Here is a 21,559-nt window from a genome sequence, read left to right as displayed (position 1 = left end):
AAAGTAACAATTTAATGGTGGATTGGATGGAGCAGGGAGCATGTGAATGAAGGAAATTGTCGAGGATAATTGAACTTCCAGTTTATCCAGCTGGATGGATAATGGTATCATTCACTGAAAGAAGAAACTAGAGGAAGACCTTAGATATCAAGAATGTAGTTTTGGAATATTGAATTTTAGGTGCTTTTGACATAGTTAAAAAGAAACATTAAGTTGATAGTTGATTATATAAGTTGATATAAGAAGACTGGGTTCAATTTTTGCTTTTTGAGCTCAGCCTTCTTCAGTCTTCTTACCCCCAGTTATGGTCTGAATGTTTGGGTCTCCCTAAAATTCATTATATTGAAATGCCCATATAATTCATTATATTAGGAAATGCCCAATGTAATAGTATTAGGTGGGGATTTGGGGAAGGTACTTAGGTTATAAGGGTGGAACCCTGATAAATGGGAATAGTGCTCTTAATAAAAGATTCCACAGAGCTCCCTATTACTCCCTACTCCTGTATGTGGGTACAAGGAAAAGTCTGTAAGGCAGAAGAGAGCCCTTACTTGATTCTGTTGGCACCCTGATCTTAGACTTCCAGCCTCTAGAATTGTGAGAAATCCATTTCTATTGTTTATAAGGCACCCAGACTACAGGCTAAGACACTCCTATATAGGAATCATAGTATCTACAATTTATAGTACATTATTGTAATCACTAAGTTGTAGACATAATAATCCAATAATTATTATCAGTGTTCTTTTGAGTAAATGATAATTCTTTTAGTTTATTTATATATTTATTTGAGAGAGACAGAGGCAGTGTGAGCAGGGGAGGGGCAGAGAGAGGTGGGGAGAGAGAATCCCAAGCAGGCTCCTCGCTGTCAGCATAGACCTTGACGTGGGGCTTAAGCTCACATACTGTGAGATCATGACCCGAGTTGAAATCAAGAGTTGGACACTTAACCAACTAGCCACCCAGGAGCCCATGAGTAAATGATAATTTTTTGTCAAGGTGGCCAAACGTTTAGCCTACTCTTTGTGTGAAGATCCCCCTCCCCAGAAAGGATATTACATTTGATACAAGTTAGTAGTGTAGACAAAGGAATTGTTAGTTTCTTTTTTCTAAAAACTTTCTACTTTAACAAAAAAATCATATCCATGTAGATATTATCACAAATATACAATAGGCTAATGAAGTGTAATACATGGCATATAATGGGTGTGCAAGAATAGCTTCTCTTCCCTGTTTGAAAGTTGAGGGTCACCTGGGTGGCTCAGTTGGTTAAGCGGCCGACTTTGGCTCAGGTCATGATCTCACGGTTTGTGACTTCGAGCCCTGTGTTGGACTCTGTGCTGACAGCTCAGAGCCTGGAGCCTGCTTTGGATTCTGTGTCTCCTTCTCTCTGCCCCTCCACTGCTCATGTTCTGTCTCTCTCTCTCTCTGTCAGAAATAAGGTAAACATTAAAATATTAAGAAAGTTGAAACTGACTTTTTAAAAATTTTTTAAATTTATTTTATTGAAAACATTTTTAAACATTTATTTATTTTTGAGACCTAGAGAATGAGTCGGGGAGGGGCAGAGATGGAGAGAGGGAGACACAGAATCCAAAACAGGCTTCAGACTCTGAGCTGTTAGCACAGAGCCCAACGTGAGGCTTGAACCCACAAACTGTGAGATCATGACTTAAGCTGAAGTCAAATGCTTAAATGAATGAGCCATCCAGGTGCTCTGAAAATGACTTTTTAGCCAGCCATTCATGGGGAGAAAAAAGGTGGTCAAGCAAAGTTTACCATTTAAAATAATTAAACTATTTATTTTCATATATTTTAAATTCATAAGGTATTATATACATCTATAAAGGTGATAAAATTGCACAGAACTATATACAATACACGAATATGTGCATATAAAACTGGTAAAACCCGAATAAGGTCTGCAGACTATACCAATGTCAGTGTCCTGGTTTTGATAGTTCTAGTTCTATGACATGGTACCATTAGAGGAAGCTTGATGAAGGGTACATGTAACCTTTCTGTACTATTTTTGCAACTTCCTGTGAATCTACAATTATTTCAGAATAAAAGGTTCAGTTAAAAGACTCATAAGGCAAACAAAAGAAATTTCTGTTAAATGATGTTTATGCCAAAATGAGATTTAATTTTTCCAAAGGTAGGTTCAGGAGATTTAATTGATTTTTTTTTTAGTTTATTTTTTTGAGTAATCCCTGCACCCATTGTGGGGTTCAAACTCATGACCCTGAGATCAAGAATTACATGCTTTTCCAACTGAGGCAGTCAGTAGCCCTGATTTAATTGATTTTGATTAATTTGTACGATATAAAAAATTTACAATATCGAATAGTAAGGCTATTAAAACCATAAATCAAAATACTATGAATAAGAATATAACCTAAGATACAGTTTTATAAGAGGCTTTAAATTTTTTTCTTATGGAATAACATCAAACTGTAATGTAAATCTAGCAATCATTATGTACTTGCATTGGTTTCTTGATCTCTTTCTTTGATCTATATAAGCATTAAAATGTTTTCTTAAGTAAATTTTAAAAGTTTTTAAATTTATATTTATTGAGAGAGAGAGAGAGCATGAGCAGGGGACAGGCAGAGATGGGGGGAGAGAGAGAGAATCCCAAGAAGGCTCTGCACCATCAGCTCAGAGCCCATTGTGGGGCTGGAACCCATGAAGTGTGAGATCATGACCTGAGTGGAAACTAAGAGCCAGATGCTAACTGACTCAGCCACCAAAGCACCCAAAATGTTTTTATAACTAAGATGGAAGAATGGACTTTATCCTTTCAGTGTGAAATGTGCTTGTTTTTTTAATTTATTTTTATTTATTTTAATGTTTGTTTATTTTTGAGAGAGAGACAGTGTGAGTGGGGAAGGGGTAGAGAGAGAGAGAGGGACACAGAATCTGAAGCAGAGCTGGATATGGGGCTCAAACTCAGAAACCACGAGACCATGACCTAAGCCGAAGTCTGACGCTTAACCCACTGATCCACCCAGGCACCCCAAACATGTGATTGTTTTGTTGTGCTGCACAAATCTACAATTCTGTTTTAGATTTAAGCACACATGGATTTCATTTTCCAATGAAATGCGGTGGTTTTTATCCTCATTCTTGTTGCTTGTTAAATAAGAAAAAGCTTCTTCACACATATAAGAAGTTAAAAAGTATCAACAAAATGTATATTGTTCATTGCAGGATATTCTTCTTTCTCAGAAATCTAGAACTCATCTAGCAGCAGAACAGTAAATCTCATCCTGAGTATACTATCTTACAGCACTGAGTTCTTACTCATCTTTCCAAGTGAAGTTGTTAGACTGAGAAGATTCAGAGAAAAGATCCCTCACCTAGTGATACACTTGAGTTTATTATTTTTTTTCTAAGTTTGTTTATTTTGAGAGAGAAAGCACAAGCAGGGGAAGGGCAGAGAGAGGGGAGGATAGAGGATCCTAAGCGGGCTCTGTGCTGACAGCAGAGGGCCCGATGTGGGGCTCAAACTCACGACCTGTGAGATCATGACTTGAATCAAAGTTGAATGCTTAACCGACTGAGCCACCCTGGTGCCCCTACACTTGGCGTTTAAAGGAAGGGAGAATTACTAGTAAATCTTGTCCTGTAGTTTTTCCAGGTGGCTTTCTGTTAAACTTGAAATTTACTGATTCCTCACTCTCAGGCAAATAGAAGTGGAAACATTTTTAAGATTTTCTTTTGCAGTAGATTTTATTCAAAGATTATTTTCTTTTAAATCCACTTATTCTCTTTACATGTTTTTATTTAGCAAATGACAAGAATATTATAAAATATATAGTAAGAAATTATTTAAAATTAATATTTTATAATACCTATCCTAGAGTTGACAACCAAGCTAGCTGGTTCTCACTCTGGTTTAACTTAAGATACCGGTGCTCCTGAAGTAGTTGGGAATCTTGTTATTTTCTGACATTCTTGTTAACTTGCTAACATGTTAGGCTAACTACCAGTTTTTTGGACATTTCTTGTTGCTTTTTGTACCTACACCTAATTATATTTTGGGGGCACTAAGGGACGTGTGAAACTGCTGTTGCTGGCATTCTTGCATATGTTCGTCATCTTTTCTTGCTTTATGAAAATGGAATGAAAAATACTACAAAATCTTAAGCTAAAGGTGTCTTTTTGAGGTTCAGGCATCCATGCTATGACAGACTGCTAACCATATGACTCTTTATCAGAGTATTTCTTTGCACCATAATTTATATATCCTTTGTTTGTTTAGATTAAGAATTTTAAGTGCAGTCCTTTCTGGAGGCCAGGAAACAGTTGTCAAGGTGCTTTCCTGCCTCATACTCTAAAACCTTTAATGACGCTGCCATACTAATGACTTCCTGATCAAAATCTTCCTCTTGTTAAATCAGGAAAAGCATTCTTTATACCTAGTGAAATGTAATTATAGTTAAATTATACCTCTTTTGAGTTTTTTTTTTTTTTTTTTACTTAGATTAAAACAAGCAGAAAGTAATTTCAGAGAATATTTTAATCACAAGAATCTATGATAGCATTTACAGGGACTATTTGTAAACTAAGTAGGGAAGGACAGTGAATACAAAAGGCCTTGCATTTTATTTATAGCTGAGTAAACTCCCTTATAAAAACTTTAGAATCATATACTGTTACACCTGGAAAGAATTTATTTATTTATTTATTTATTTATTTATTTATTTATTTATTTATTTTAAAGAAAGAGCGAACAAGCAGGAGAGAGGGGCAGAGGGAGAGAGAGAATCTTAAGATCTTTTTTTTTTTTTTAATTTTTTAAATGTTTTTTTAATTTATTTTTGAGACAGAGAGAGACAGAGCATGAGCAGGGGAGAGACAGACACAGAATCCAAAGCAGGCTCCAGGCTCTGAGCTGTCAGCACGGAGCCTGACGTGGAGCTCGAACTCACAGACTGTGAGATCATGACCTGAGCTGAAGTCAGATGCTCAACCGACTGAGCCACCCAGGCGCCCCAAGATTATTTTCTAAAGTACCACTCCAGTCATGTGGCTTCTGGTTAACAGCATTGATGGTTGTTTAATAGTGCATATTGTCTGTGCCTACAGATTTTTTTTTTCTTAATTCCTGTATGACCTCAAGTCCTTTACTATTGTCATTTTTTCCCAACCAGAAAATGGGGCGTTTGTACAAGTGTGATTATCTGTAATCTCTAAGGCACAGTTGAAACTATGAATGGAATTTATTTTGTAAGGTCCATAACTGAATCTCTTCACTTCTTTTATTTTTTTTAAAATGATTTTTAAAATTTGTATTTATTTACTTAGAGTAGGCACGTACAGGTAGGGAAGAGAGAGAATCTCAAGCAGACTCCATGCTGTCATTGCAAAGCCTGATGTAGGGTTCAAACTTGTGAACTGTGAAATCATGGCCTGAGCTGAAATTAAGAGTTGGACTTACAACCGACTAAGCCACCCAGGCACCCCTCTTCACTCCTTTTTAGAGCTGACCTAAAAACAAAACAAAACCAAAAAAAACCCAAAACACATTTATTGTTGCCCAAACTAAAGATGAATAATGTGAATATATAAAGAAAAGAATTAGTTGAAATAGTGGGGATCTCTTACTAGTCAGATTTATCCAGAACCAAGCACTTAACATAGCTATTTGGTGATTTAAATGAGAGGATGTATGAATAATACATAAAAATGTAGAGAAAAATCTGTAGTTTTCTTTAGCAAATTTTGTGTAAGGTTTTCTGTATATGTGTAATGCCTTTAGAAAGAATTTATATAATCACTTTGTTCTGAAGAACATAGTATATGTAATAATGAAGGGAATCAGAAATGATATCATATATTTTGTATATATCTTCCATATAAAGTTGTTACAATCCTAGATTTTTTTTTACCGGTCTAGCTAATTATTTAAAATCTTTTATGTTTTCACTTCTCTCATGTTTCATTTTCTTGTTGTAAAATAAAAGATGGTTTTTAGATTTTTATCAGCTATAAAATATGAGGATCGTATGTAATAGCAGATGTTCATAGTTAGAGATCTTCATATGATAGTTATTTTACGGGTGACTGGGTGGTTCAGTGGGTTAGGCATCCAACTCTTGGTTTCAACTCAGCTCATGATCTCACCGTTTAGGAGTTTAAGCCCTGCATTGGGCTCTGCACTGACAGTGTGGAGCCTGTTTGGGATTCTCTCTCCCAATCTCTCTGCCTTTCTCTCTCTCTCAAAAATAAAACAAATTTAAAACACTTTTTAAAAAAAATGATAAGTATTTTACTTGAATATGATGCTCATGTTGGTTAAGATTCACACATTTTTACCTTGATTTATAATTTTGTCCTCTCTTCTCCTAAGATCTTAGTGGTTCGATAGCATCCCCAGATGTCAAATTAAACCTTGGTGGAGATTTTATTAAAGAATCTACAGCTACTACATTTCTGAGACAAAGAGGATATGGCTGGCTTTTGGAAGTGGAAGATGATGATCCTGAAGATAACAAGCCACTCTTGTATGTAGAAATAGTAATATGTATTTTTTTACTTTTAGAACTAGTCTGTGGGATTATTGTATTCTTTCATGTTATTTAAAGACAAATATGGAAAATCTTAACCTTTTTGATGTAAGGTTCTAGCTGTTTTTCAATTTTACTAATAATTGGAAATATTGAAATAATGGGAGGATATTTTTAACCTAATGAATGGCTAAAATTGAATGAATTATAGTTCTGGCTCTCTCACACACACACAAACACACACATGTATACTCCAAATCTTAGGGCTTACTTGGGCCTATAACTATCTCAAGTAAACATGCAGTTTAAGTAAAAAAGCAGGGTGCTTGCTGTGGAAATTCAGTTTAAGGCAAATTAAAACTTCCAAAAAGGTTATCACTCTAAAATCTTTCCCATATAGAAATTCTAAAGCTACCACTAGAAGGACTACAGAGAGTCTTTCACTTTCTTCATGGTACTTGAAATTTTTTAAGTGATTATCATTTGCAAAAAAAGTAAAGAATTTAACAACTTGAGAAGGAACCTGTAGCTCTGTAAAATTGAGGCATTATCAAGTTAATCTCTGTAATTACTGGTAGATTAAGTGCTGAAACATTCTGTTTCTTAATATACCACATTTCATCAAATTTAAGACAATAGATTTTAAGATGCAGTTATTTTATGTTTATCAATAAGAAGGAAAAATTATGTAAGACAGTATAAAGCTAAGATATCCAAGGGCTGTCTTCTTAGTGTAAGAATAGATGAGAAAAAACCCACCACACATAAAGAGGCAGCAAGGATGTTTGCTTATCTCAAGTTGGCAATGGGTGGGGTGTTGGAAGAAAAATTTTCCCTGAGAATGGAAACCCCACACCACATCATATAGGATTGCAGTCTGAATTATTAATATAGTCAAGAAGGGCTCAAGCAGAAGATTTTAAAGTTGTCCCAAAGTAGTAGTTCCTCCAGTAGACTGGCAAATGGAAAGGAGGATCTTGGAAGCTCTTCGCTTCCCTCCAGGCTAAGGGAAGACACCAGCAATTGTGATAAGCATCCCAATTTTAGAGATGTTGAAATGTTGAAAATTTACTATCTTGGGAATGCAAGCTGGTGCAGCCACTCTGGAAACAGTATGGAGGTTCCTCAAAAAACTAAAAATAGAACTACCCTGTGACCCAGCAATTGCACTACTTAGCATTTATCCAAGGGATACAGTTGTGTTGTCTCGAAGGGACACATGCATCCCCATGTTTATAGCAGCACCATCAACAATAGCCAAAGTATGGAAAGAGCCCAAATGTCCATCGATGGATGAATGGATAAAGAAGATGTGGTATATATATGTGCAATGGAGTATTACTCAGCCATCAAAAAGAATGAAATCTTGCCATTTGCAGCTATGTGGATGGAACTGGAGGGTGTTATGCTAAATGAAATTAGAGAAAGACAAAAATCATATGACTTCACTCATATGAAGACTGTAAGAGACAAAACAGGGGCGCCTGGGTGGCTCAGTCGGTTAAGCGGCCGACATCGGCTCAGGTCATGATCTCGCAGTCCGTGAGTTTGAGCCCTGCGTCAGGCTCTGTGCTGACAGCTCAGAGCCTGGAGCCTGTTTCAGATTCTGTGTCTTCCTCTTTCTGACCCTCCCCTGTTCATGCTCTGTCTCTCCCTGTCTCAAAAATAAATAAAATGTTAAAAAAAAAATAAAAAAAAAAAAAGAGACAAAACAGATGAACATAAGGGAAGGGAAACAAAAATAATATAAAAATAGGGAGGGGGACAAAACAGAAGAGACTCATAAATATGGAGAAAAAACTGAGGGTTCCTGGAGAGGTGGGGGGGGATGGGCTAAATGGGTAAGAGGCAGTAAGGAATCTACTCCTGAAATCATTGTTGCACTATATGCTAACTAATTTGGATGTAAAATTTAAAAAAGAAAAAATAAAATAAAATTAAAAAAAGAAAATGTAATATCTGTGGAATCTGTGAAATACAGTACTTCAGATGTAATGCTTTGTTGACCTATGGAGACAACACCGTCATATTTAAACTTTTCTTAAATTATGTTGCAGCTGAGTATTTAGAAGTGTGTGTCTTTTAAGAACTTTTATTTTATATTATAGGGAGGAATTGGATATTGATCTAAAGGATATTTACTACAAAATCCGGTGTGTTCTGATGCCAATGCCATCACTTGGTTTTAATAGACAAGTGGTGAGAGACAATCCTGACTTTTGGGGCCCTCTGGCTGTTGTTCTTTTCTTTTCCATGATATCATTATATGGACAGTTTAGGGTAAGTATATCTTACTTTATACAAAATGAAATATTTTAAGAGGTTTGAAAGTAAAAATAGCCAAATATTAAGGGTAATGCTACGTTATGTTTGAGAAATGCTTTACTTATACCCATTATTTCTGTATTGTTCATCTCTAGAACTCTTCTTAATTAAATAAGCAGGGAGTACCTTAGATTAATGCTTTCCATACTTTTACATCATCATTCACATAGAAAGTATTAGTATTTGGCAACCGGGGTTAATAGATGGGACTACTCTCAGCTGAGCAGAAGTGAATAGTGACTAGAAGTGACCAAAGAGCTGCCCTTGCCTTTTATGATTTTCCCCGCGGGATGAAGGGTTTAAAACACAATATTCATAATGTGTTCTTACCTTTTATTCATTTTTTTAAATAAATATTTTAGGGGTCCCTTGCTGGCTTTGTTGGTGGAACATGTGACTCTTGATCTTGGGGTCATAAGTTTGAGCCCCACATTGCCTAGAGTTTACTTGAAAAATTATTTTAATAAATAATGACAAGGATTCCAACAGTATTTGTTTTTATATAATACTTTGTTCTACTCTCGGGGGCTTTATCTTTATTATCAAAATACAACATACACACATCACTCCTTAATTCCTAGTTTAAGGCGTTAGAGGAATAAAAAATAACTTCATCACAAAATGATTCGGAAATGAATTTACTTCTTGTTGCTTCTGTAACAAATTTCCACAAGTTTTGTGGTTTAAAACAGTGAAAATTTATGCTTTTATAGTTCTGGAAGTCAGAAATCCAAAATAAGTTCGAAGGAGCTAAGATTAAAATGTCAGCAGGGCTGGTCCTGTCTAGACTCTAGGGCACATTCTTTTGATTGCCTCTTCCCACTCCAGAGGCTGTCAGTGTTCCTTGATTTCTGACAGCATTACTACAATCTCTGTTATCATGGTCACATTAACTTCTTCTCTACAGTAGTCAAAACTCCCTCTGCCTCCTTTTATTAAGGACAGTTGTGATTACATTTAGTTCTCATCTGGATAATCCAGAATAATCTCCCAATAGCAAGATCCTTACTAATATTTACCTTAGATCAGTAGTTTATATCATGTATTCTGTTGGAAGTGTAAGGTGAATTGAAGAAGTTGAGTGGGGACGCTGGTCTGCTACCTACCACTAATCATTCATCTAGAGCATCTCTAATTTTATCTATTTTGTATAATCTTTGATTTGAACAAAGAGTTTTATTTATTTATTTTTTTAAACGTTTATTTTATTTTTGAGACAGAGAGAGACAGAGCATGAACGGGGGAGGGCCAGAGAGAGAGGGAGACACAGAATCGGAAGCAGGCTCCAGGCTCTGAGCTGTCAGCACAGAGCCCGACGCAGGGCTCGAACTCACGGACTGCGAGATCATGACCTGAGCCGAAGTCGGCCACTTAACCAACTGAGCCACCCAGGCGCCCCTGAACAAAGGGTTTTAAAGCTTAAAACAGATTACTACCTCCATATAATGTTGGTCAATTTGGTTTTGCTTGATGTTTTCTCATGACTAGATTGGGGTCATAAATTTTTAGCAAGAATACTACTTTGTGCCCACCTCAGTATACTATCAAGGAGTATGTGATATGAGTATCTTTTTTTTTCAAGTTTATGTATTTGGAGAGAGAGCATGTGAACAGGGGAGGAGCAGAGAGAGAGAGGGGAAGAGAGAATCTCAAGCAGATTTCATGCTTTCAGTGCAGAGCCTGACATGGGGTTCAATCCCATGAACCATGAAGTCATGACTTGAGCTGAGATCAAAAGTCAGATGCTGAAACAGCTGAACCACTCAGGCACCCCTTGATAAATCTTATTACTGGTGCTGTTAACATTGGTCGCTTGGTTAGGTGATGAGGTGGTGTGTGCCTAAATCCTCCACTGTAAAGTTGCTGTTTTCCCTTTTTTAAAAAAATAATTTTTTAAATGTTTTATTCATTTTTGAGAGAGAGAGCCCAGAGCATGAGCGGGGGAGGGGGAGAGACAGAGGGAGACATAGAATCCGAAGCATGCTCCAGGCTCTGAGCTGTCAGCACAGAGCCCAACATGGGGCTTGAACTCACGAACTGTGAGATTATAATCTCAGCCGAAGTCAGATGCTCAGTTGACTGAGCCACCCAGGCGTCCCTACTTTTTTTAATTAATAAATATCTTGTAGACATACTTGATGACTATGCAGACATCGTGTTTCTCATCAAACGTTAGCCCACTAATTTTAGTATCTACAGATGGATCTTGCATGCAGCAATTATTACTATTGTTTACCGAATGGTAGTTTTCTGTTTTCCTCATTCCTTCCACATGTGTTAATTGGTATTCTGTATGGAGCAGCTATCCCTTCTTTACCATTGCTTAATCATTGATTGATTGGTTTATGTCAGTATGGAACCATGAATATTTATTTTATTTTCTGGATTATCATCCAGTGCTATTGTCATTTATTTTATTGCTGAGGTTATCCCTGCTTTAGCCAATGAGAGCTTCTTTAGGTTAGCTTCTGTGTCCTTTAGACATATTCCCATCCTTTTTTTGAACATTTCCTTTCCTTCTAATTCTACAGAGTGTTCTGGGCTCATCTTTTATCTTCCGTGCTCCATCCCTAGAATCAATTACTTATCAAAGGAATCCTCGTCCTTTTATCAGGGAATGATATTTAGAAACCAGGATCTGGGCAATAATTGTGCTTATTTTGCTTTTGGGGCTTCATTATCTCTAGAACCTCGAAGCAGATGAAACTTAGAAGTGGAGGCATGTATCATTATTATATTGTCTCAGGAGTTAAAATTGTCTGAAAGTCTTCCACATTCCATCACTTAGATACATAATGTAATTAATGTAAATTTTAAAGACCTCCCAATGAGATCTATAACTTCTTTTGGTGATGAATCTTCCTTGCAAGATGCTGTAAACCAGAGGTTTACAAAGTAAACACTTTGTTCTTTTTTTGCATTAATATTTTATAATAGATCTTGAAATACTGAGATTTCCTTAGGCAATTGAACATTGCTAAATTTTCAGTTTGGATGTAAAATTGTATTAACACATTGCATTCTTACTAGGTTTTGGAAAGATAACTGGGAATTCAAACTCTATAACCTGAAATTGGAAACACCAAGCTGTCTTATATTAGAAGAGAATTGACTTCCTGGGAAATTAATCAATTTTTTGGTACAAAGTTATTAATTGCATGAATTTTTTTTCCCTTAAGGTGGTCTCATGGATTATAACTATTTGGATATTTGGTTCCCTAACAATTTTCTTACTGGCCAGAGTTCTTGGTGGAGAAGTAAGTGGTTAATTTTGAAAATAGCCTTTGTTTTTTATCATAAGCTTTATTTTTGGTATTGTAGATATCATCAGTAGCTATATATTCATCATAACTATTTCTTGTTGTGGAATTGGTTTTAAGTTATGCTACTTCCTTTAAGATGATCAGCATGTTAGTATTGTGCATGCTCAATAAATGTTACAAGAAAGGAAGATGAAAGAAAAGATCCCATACCACTCATAAGTAATTTACAGCTTTTCAGGGAAGCATATAATTTATTCTCTAGTACAGCAGTTCTCAAACTTTTTGGTCTCAGGTCCCAAAGAGATGTCTTTATGTGGGTTAATTTATAAATACTTTCCATGTTAGAAATTGAAATAAAAATTTTAAATATATATTTTTGTTCATTTAAAAGTAAAGCCAAATACATTTTAGCATAAATAATATGTTTTGTAGCAAAAAATCTTTTTCAAAACAAAAAAGTGATGAGTGGCATTATTTTACATTTGTGTAAGTAGCTTTAATATCTGGCTTAGTGGAGGCTGGATTCTCCTATCTGCTTTCTGCATTCAGTCTGTTCTGATAACATTGTTTTGGTTAAAGTATATGAAAAAAATAAGGCCTTAAACATATTTAATTGGAAATGGAAGACTTTTATTTTATGTATTTATTTTTAATAAATGTTTATTTTTGAGAGAGAGGGAAAGATGGTGAGTGGGGGAGATGCAGAGAAAGAGGGAGACATGGAATCCCAAGCAGGATCCACCCTGTCAGTGCAGAGCCTGATGTGGGGCTCGAACTCACAAACCGTGCGATCATGACCTGAGTCAAGATCCAGAGTCAGACGCTGGCGCCCAGAAAAGGAAGAGTATTTTAGTAGCTTTTTCAGATGATTGTGGCTATTCTTCTCTGATCCTACACCTATGTTCAACAAGTAGTAGTTTCTTAAAGGTTTGTTGCAATAAGGAATCTCAAACCCTTTTAATGAACTTTTCATATTCTGTCTCATTAAAAGTCACTTTGGGTGAATCTTTTTACCCATGCATGATCATTTGGAAAATACTGGTTCACTGGGTTTTGCTGATCTTCTAAATGTTGACACATCTTACTGTACACTAACAGAAAATCACATTCTTTAATATCACCTCCTATCTCATCAGAAATGTGTGTTAGAAAACTGTTAACCTTACAGTGGTAGACACAACTTTTCCAAAATTCTAATTTTTGCTTAAGGATAGAATTTTATCGGGGCACCTGCGTGGCTCAGTCAGTTAGGCATCTGACTCAGTTTTGGCTCAAGTCATGATCTCATAGTTCATGGGATCAAGCCCCGCATCAGGTTCTGCACTAATAGTGCAGAGCCTGCTTAGGATTCTCTTTCTCCCTCTCTTTGCCCCTCTCCTGCTCACGCTGTCTCTCTCTCTCAAAATAAATAAATAAACATTAACAGGGAGGGGAAGAAGGAAGGGAAAGAAGGGAAAGGAAAGAAGGGAAGGGAAGAAAAGAATAGAAAAGAAAGAAATTGTTTTGACCTTCCATTCTTCTGGAAGAGTTGCTGGGACCCTCAGGAGCCCATTAGCCACACCTTTAGAATTGCTACCCCATTAAATAAGACTTTGTGAATTACTTTAAACCTAGGAATTCTGACAGTTTATTCTTTTTTTTTTTTTCCTAGTAGTTTATTCTGTGGAGAGAGTAAAGCAGAGGGGATGCCAGGCAGAGAAGTGATTCATTGTCCTAAATGAGAATTGATTGCTAAATGTAGAGATCTTGAGCTCTTTTGTCACATTTGGTAGAAAGATCTGCCGTGTTACTTAGCTCTTGTTTATCTGCTTTCCAGCTTCCAAAATTATGTTGCTGTTGTCCCATCTTCTGTTCTTCTGTTTAAGCCTCTTTTTTGAAGAAAATTCTATTATTAATGAAATAAAACATTGTATTTTATGATATAGAATATATAGTTATCTATACACCATGCGGGCCACAAAGAATGGTATGAAAATACCATCATTCATAAAGTGTCACAACTGACAGTTACTATAAAGATGAGGAAATAACTTTCATCAAACTTTATTTTCTCCAAAACTATACAGTTATCTTATACAAAATAATACTTTGATTCTTGTAAATGGCTTTTTTGTCATTACACTTATTCTCTTTATTTCATGTGTCTGATCTAAACTTCCAGAGTTTAGGATCAGACTTTTGTTGCTGGTTCTTTTGATAGTGTTATTTTTTTTTCCTGTTTTATTCATCATTTCATATATACATTGGGGCTTACATTACTGACAATAGTGTAAGGTATGTGAGTAATGAGAATGAACTTGATCTGCATTATCTGTATTCTGAGAATGCTCAGGGGTTTCATCCAGAGCTCACTGAGCCTTTAGTTATCACTTCTTGTGGTGAGTGCTGAGGTGTGCCTTCATATTTATACATTTTTAATGTGTCACTTAGGGATCAGTTCTCCTCTCCCTAGTGAGCAACCTATATGGCCTCTATGTATTTTTCTGCTACTTAGTTTCTCCCAGGCATGTGCAGTGTTCTCAAAATGCATGATCATTTTGTGGTTTAGTTTCCATTTTTTATGCCTCTTTTAAAAAAAAGTTTTTCCCCTTTTAGTATAGTTTCAAGAGGGAATGATACTAGATATATGTGCTCAATCCATTATCTTAACCTAAAACCCTTAAATAAATTTAGAATAACATTTATCTGTGAAACTTTTTCACTCTGCATATGGAAATATAAAATAATTCTAATGGAGATTTAAAATTATATTTGTTCACATATTATTTGTTATGTTTTAACACAATGCCATGTAATATTTATATGAAAAAAGATATCACTAAATGCCTTGGTAATTTGGAACTGTTGATGTAGGAGTTAAGAGACCTGGATCTTAATTTGAACTCTTTTCTCCTACCAACTTTGCTTTCCTGAACAAAGCACTTTGTCTCTCTAAAAATCAGTTTCTTCGTAATGGAGGCAGTAATACCTCCATTGTAGGATTGCAGGATTGTTGCTGCATTTGATCTGTCTTGATCTATCACAGAGCTTGACACACAGTAGCCACTAAAAAATATTTTTTCCTTCAGTCTCTTCTTCCTGCCCTCCCTTCCCTTTTAGTCTGCAATTACCACATGTAGCTTTCTAGACCTTGAATTTTTTGCTTGAATTAAGATGGTTGTGATCCCTTTAAGTAATCCTTCTGGGGTGCCTGGGTGAGTTAAACCTCCATCTCTTGATTTTGGCTTAGGTCATGATCTCATGGTTTGTGGGTCCCAGCCCCACATTGGGCTGCTGTACAGACAGCAGAACCTGCTTGGGATTCTCTGTCTCCCTCTCTCTATGCCTTTCCCTGCTTGTGCTCTCTCTCTCTCTCAAAATAAATGAATAAAAAAATTTAAAATAAAAGTAATCCTTCTACAACTTTAAGGAAAGTAGTGACAAAGTATACTGTAGTTGTAGTGAAGGTAATTGGATATATAAGTCTCAAAAGAGAGAAGGCTGGAAATGTAGATTTGGGTATCAGAAAATTGATGATAATTGAAACAGTAGTAGATTGATAAGACTGTAGGAACATAGCGGGTTATATGATAATTTGAAATATAAGGCATATGATACTTCATGATTTCTTTTTTTTTTTAAGATTTATCTTTTTAGAGAGAGAGCATGAGCTGGGGAGGAAAGGGTTGGGGGCAGGGAGAGAGAGAGAAGAGAGAAGAGAGAGAGAGAGAGAGAGAGAGAGAGAGAGAGATTCCTAAGCAGCCTCCACATTCAGCGCAGAGCCCAGTGTAGGGCGTGATCCCATGACTCTGGGATTATGACCTGAGCGGAAATCAAGAGTCAGGTGCTCAACCAACTGAACCACCCAGATGCCCTAATACTTGTTGATTTCTTCTTAAATCTCACATTTATGAAAGTACAACAATAAATATGTGATGTTCAATAGTAATTAAAATAATTTATCTTGATTTCTATGATATTTATTTAAAATTTTGAAAATTCACAGGTTGCATATGGCCAAGTTCTTGGAGTTATAGGATATTCACTACTTCCTCTCATTGTTATAGCCCCTATACTTCTGGTGGTTGGATCATTTGAAGTGGTATCTACACTTATAAAAGTAAGTAGTGTATATCATAAAAATTAACTATTTTCCAATAACAAAAGTATACTAGTTCTCTGCCTCAGAATATTGTAGTCTGTACCTATCAAACATTTGTAAGTGTTTGGAACAGTGATCTTAGTCATTGATTGTGTTTCTTTTATTTTCTCATTTTAATCACCAGAAATTATAATATATGTCTAGAGAGGAGTAAAGAACAAAGAGCAAATCAGGGTACAGGATATTACACTCAGATAAATTTTTTATTTAAAAAAAATTTTTTTTAACGTTTATTTATTTTTGAGACAGAGAGAGACAGAGCATGAACAGGGGAGGGGCAGAGAGAGAGGGAGACACAGAATCTGAAACAGGCTCCAGGCTCTGAGCTGTCAGCACAGAGCCCGACGCGGGGCTCGAACTCACGGATCGTGAGATCATAACCTGAGCTGAAGTCAGACGCTTAACCGACCAAGCCACCCAGGCACCCCTCAGATAAATTTTTTAATGTTGAATTTTTCTTCTCTGTGTTTGTTTGTTTGTTTGTTTATTTTTGGTCTTTTCCATAACCTTTATTTATTTTTATTTATTTTTAATTTATTTATTGTTTAATTTACATCCAAGTTAGTTAGCATATGGTGCAACAATGATTTCAGGAGTAGATTCCTTAATGCCCCTTACCAATTTAGACCATCCTCTCTCCTGCAATCCCTCCAGCAACCCTCTGTTCTCTGTATTTGAGTCTTTTATGTTTTGTGTCCCTCCCTGTTTTTATATTATTTTTGCTTCCTTTCCCTTATGCTCATCTGTTTTGTATCTTAAATTCCTCATATGAGTGAGGTCATACGATATTTGTGTTTCTCTGACTAATTTTACTTCGCATAATACCCTCTAGTTCCATCCCTGTAGCTGCAAATGGCTCTTCTCTGTGTTTATAATACAACTTCATAGGACTTAGATTTTGTGGGTAACTTATATTTAAGATTTTACCAGACATTTATTTAATAACTGGTACTCCTATTTGAATAATAACTCCCTTATCAAATATGAAAGACATGGTTGTAATAAATTGGCTTTTCTATGTTGCAGAGATCAGCACTTCTTTATGCTGTGTTAAATTTACATTAACATAAATGCATCTTAAACATTTACTGATAATATTAAGTATTAATAAGTAGTAAGATAACCTAAATTTTGAATAACTTTGGGAAATAAATGCTTAGCACATGTATTTATATTACACAATGAATGTAATTTTTTTCTTTATGAGAAAATATAGAACTTTTTTCTTTTTTTTAATGTTTTTTTTTGAGAGAATGTGAGCAGGGGCGGAGGAGGGGCAGAGAGCCACTTGAAGTGGGCTCCAGTCTCCGTGCTGTCAGCACAGAGCCTGTTGTGGGGCTTGAATTCAATGAACCGTGAGATCGTGACCTGAGCCGAAGTCATACGCTTAACTGACCTAGCCACCCAGGTGCCCCCACAATACAGAACTTCTTAAGACTACCACTTTCAGAACTGCCATTATGTAGCCTTCACATTAAAGTATTTGTTTTTAAGTACAGCCAATTAATTTTTATGACATTTGGTTTTATTTAAAGTCCCTTACTAATTCTAATATATGGGAGAAAAGATTCCTTTTAGAATTGGTTAACTACAGGGTAATAATGAGATATAAGTATTAGGTATTGAGAAGAGTAGAGATTTTGGAACCAATTAGTTCTAAATTCGAAATCTGGTTCTTCCATTTATTTGCTACCCGCTTGGGGCCATACCTTTTCTTATCCTCCTCTGCAAATTGGGAATCTTGACAACTGTTTTTTAGGGTTCATTATCAAAATGGTAAAGTATTTATGCTTGGCACAGAGAAGACACTCAATTAGTAGTTGTTATTACAAATATTATAAAAGAATATTTTGAGAACATCTTTGTATATTAGAACTACTTGATCACTTTAGAGACCAAGTACCAGATCATTCTTCTCTCTAGAGCCTTCTAATCCTGAAATCTTTTTTTTTTAATTGGCATTATCAGCACTTAATTTAAAAGTCTTACAGTACAGAAGCTAGCCCCATTGCTGACATGTAATTATCTAGCTTTAGTGAACGTACCACTTTACTGAATCATTCAGGATCTTTCTTGTTTGTGTGTTGTTTTAACTTGGGTTAAAGCCTGTTTGAATACTTCTAAGACTACTCCCAAAATTGCTAAAACTGTGTGTCTTCTGGTCACTTTTAGTAATCAAGTTCAATTGAAAGTTGGTGTTTAGCATTCTTTATGCAATTTATGAATGTATTATTATGAACCAGAAAGTCTTTTGTCATTAAAATTTTAGGATACAATTGTTTTAAACTTCAGATTTTTCTTTCCCCAGTTTTTTTCCCTAATTGTTTAATCTTCTGTTTGTAGTGAGCCATTGTATGTTTGTTTCCAAGTCCAAGATTTATGGAGAAATATGTTGCAAAACTCTTATCATTTAAATCTCATTAGAATACAGTTTAATCTACAAGCATTATTTTTTTAACATTAAATCTCTGTAATTCTTACCAATCTTTAACTATTTACTTATAACAAAAAAAAATGTATGACATACAAATGCAATTTGATCATAATCTTATTTCATATATTTCCCTATACTTTTCTGAAAGTCTAAAATATTTTGTAGCTTCTTGTTTTAGTTTAAAAAGAACAGTAGAAAACCGGACCATCTCAAATACATTTTCAGGCTGTCGGTATTTATTTTTGACCTTTCTACCAGTGGTTCTCAAGGACGATTTTGCCTCCCAAGGACATTTGGCAATGTCTGGAGACATATGGGGTGTCACAAACGATGTTGGGAGTGGAATCTTACTAGTATGTCATGGGTCGAGGGCAGGGATTCTGCTAAAAATCCTGTCATGCACAGGACAGCTTCCCATAACAATTATCCAGCTCCAAAATGTCAGTAGTACAAGGTTGAGATAGCCTGCCCTGTGCCAAGTCCTTTTCTGTCATAGTTTCTCTGATTTCTACCCTTGAAGTTCTTCCTTTAATTTTATTCTGTAAAATGCCGTTTGCAACTACATCAGTAAGTGTTCTATAAGTTTCCAGTGGAAATAACTTAAAATTTGGTACACGTATAATCTGAAAACCACAGTACATTGTATTTAATTAAACTCTTGACCAAACTGTTATTTTTTTTCTCCTTTTTATTTAACCCCATACTTTTACCTATTTCTGGGAAAATGCTGTTCTATTTCATAAACATTGTGTAAAATTTTCGCTTAGTCTGTTTTCCTACTTCTTAGAAGAAAAAACAGGAAAAAGTTTACTTTGTAATGAAATTAATTTTCTTTCAGCACATTTCTTTCAGTTGGCCAAATTTCTTTCAGTTAGCCAAAACTTGCCTTATCTTAAATCACCAGGGACACTGTTAAAAAGACTAATTAACAAAACCCTTCCCTGACGAGATTTTGATTTAGCAAGCTAGAGTGAATCCCCGGATTCTCTTTTTAATAGGCACTCCGAGTCATTCCTAGGATTAGACAAGTGTGATAACAAAAGACTTCATTTGCATACGTCAAGGAACAAAGCAAGGATAAACATTCTTAATAATAATCTTAAACATTAAGTTTTACTGTTTACCACAATTGGTTGTCAGGGTTGTTTTAAGAAACTATTGTGAATGTTATTTTACTGTCTGATACCCAGAATGTTAATTGACTTGCTAATATGCTGCCTTTTGTCTTTTTTGTTTGTTTTTTTAAAGCTGTTTGGTGTGTTTTGGGCTGCCTACAGTGCTGCTTCATTGTTAGTGGGTGAAGAATTCAAGACCAAAAAGCCTCTCCTGATTTATCCAATCTTTTTACTATACATTTATTTTTTGTCCTTATATACTGGGGTGTGATCTAAGTCATATATGAGTAGAAAAAGACATGTTACATTTGTGTGTGTAGGCTGGGAACTCTTGCTAAGGGGATTGAAGAAATCCTGTTGTTGGTAAAATTTTACATGTTCCACATGTAAAGGCAGGTTGAAAGTCTTTTTAAAACAACATTTTTTTGTATTTAATTATTTGCAGTTATCTGGATTTTTTTTGGTCAGAATTCCGAATTCTGTTTGATTCTTCATATTCCAGTGAATAAAATTTAAAAGCATTGTGTTTTTAAGATTGTGTCAATATTCACCTAAAAACTTGTGCCAAAAGCACCTGGAATGGTAATTATATTTCATTCAAAGGGTAAATATGGCAGCATCCTAATAATCTAAAAGCGCAATTTTTTCTTTAAAGGGTTTTCTCCTGCATTGCAGATCCTGTAGATATATATTTATATTTATATGTATATATTTATGAAATTATTCTTTTTATTCACAAAATATATTTCTGAATAGCCTAAAAGTTGAGATATTTTCAATCTGATGCTTAACCTTTCTTTAATTTGGCCATTAATCTTTTATTTATAAATTCAGTTTTGTTTTTTAAATTGTGTATAATTTTAAAAATCTCATACATGCTTCAGTATGTCCTTGTTAAGAGTCCTAATAACAACTAAAACTAATTTTTTAACAGTTGCTGCTGTAGATTTGGTTTGCTTGGGTATGCTTTGAAAAACTATTTTTGAATGCCTAAATATCTGATTTCAGTTTATGTTTATCTTTCTGACCAAAGGAGCAGGAGGTATAATGGATATGGCATTATTAAAATTGTCAATATGTAGAGAAATTGTAACATTTATAGCATCAGAAATATTTTTAAGTGGTACTCCTAAGTCATAAAAGTTGCTGGAAAGAGACCTTTAAAATCTTGCGGTCTTGAATAATGTTATATGAAGTAGAAAAAAATAAAATGCTTCCCAGCTGTGTGTTTTGTTTTATAACACCTTGTCCTGTATTACTAAACAAGTATCAGGTACTCTAACAAATGTACAGTATTTGCTAAGGGAAATATTAAGAAATTTTAGTGAAATTTTTGTTGCAAATTATTTCATATACCCTGGTGTATACTTTAGTTAATATAACTTTGTAAAGTAGATTAAATATTTTATTTATGTCCATAAAACAGCAAATGCCTGGTAACTGTCAGCAAATTATATTATCCTTTCTGGTCTCAGCTGGAAGAGTTAACTGCTGTCCTCAATATGATACCATTCCTTTAACAACTTTATGCATCAGGAAATATCTAGCAACTCTGAAGCAAGTCTTCAAAGTACCAAACCCATCTCTCCTCCTTTCACTAAAAAAGAAAGGGAAAAAAAAAAAAGGAAAAATTTATTTTAAGCTACAGGAAAAGGGTGGAGCTATCTTTGAGCCAGAATAATGTGAAAATTACATATGCTAATTTTTAAAAACAAGCTTAGGACAATAGATTGAAGCACCAGAGGGACAGAATTTCTGGAACCTAA

General features: G+C 35.2%; 1 protein-coding gene across 1 annotated transcript in view; it reads left to right on the top strand.

Annotated features, from left to right (window-relative positions):
• The window catches only part of YIPF4 (Yip1 domain family member 4), a 28,717-nt gene extending 7,683 nt beyond the window's left edge, over positions 1-21,034 (top strand). The window contains exons 2-6 of the mRNA XM_027033507.2: positions 6,359-6,512; positions 8,624-8,795; positions 12,020-12,097; positions 16,089-16,202; positions 19,927-21,034. Coding sequence (XP_026889308.1) covers positions 6,359-6,512; positions 8,624-8,795; positions 12,020-12,097; positions 16,089-16,202; positions 19,927-20,064 — 656 coding nt within the window. The 3' untranslated portion in view covers positions 20,065-21,034. The remainder of the gene's footprint in view (positions 1-6,358; positions 6,513-8,623; positions 8,796-12,019; positions 12,098-16,088; positions 16,203-19,926) is intronic.
• Positions 21,035-21,559: the final 525 nt, after the last annotated feature.

The sequence above is a fragment of the Acinonyx jubatus genome, chromosome A3, assembly GCF_027475565.1.
Source record: "Acinonyx jubatus isolate Ajub_Pintada_27869175 chromosome A3, VMU_Ajub_asm_v1.0, whole genome shotgun sequence".
Lineage (NCBI taxonomy): Eukaryota > Metazoa > Chordata > Mammalia > Carnivora > Felidae > Acinonyx > Acinonyx jubatus.
The sequence above is the reverse complement of the archived record's forward strand: the minus strand, read 5'-3'. Positions and strand labels throughout refer to the sequence as shown.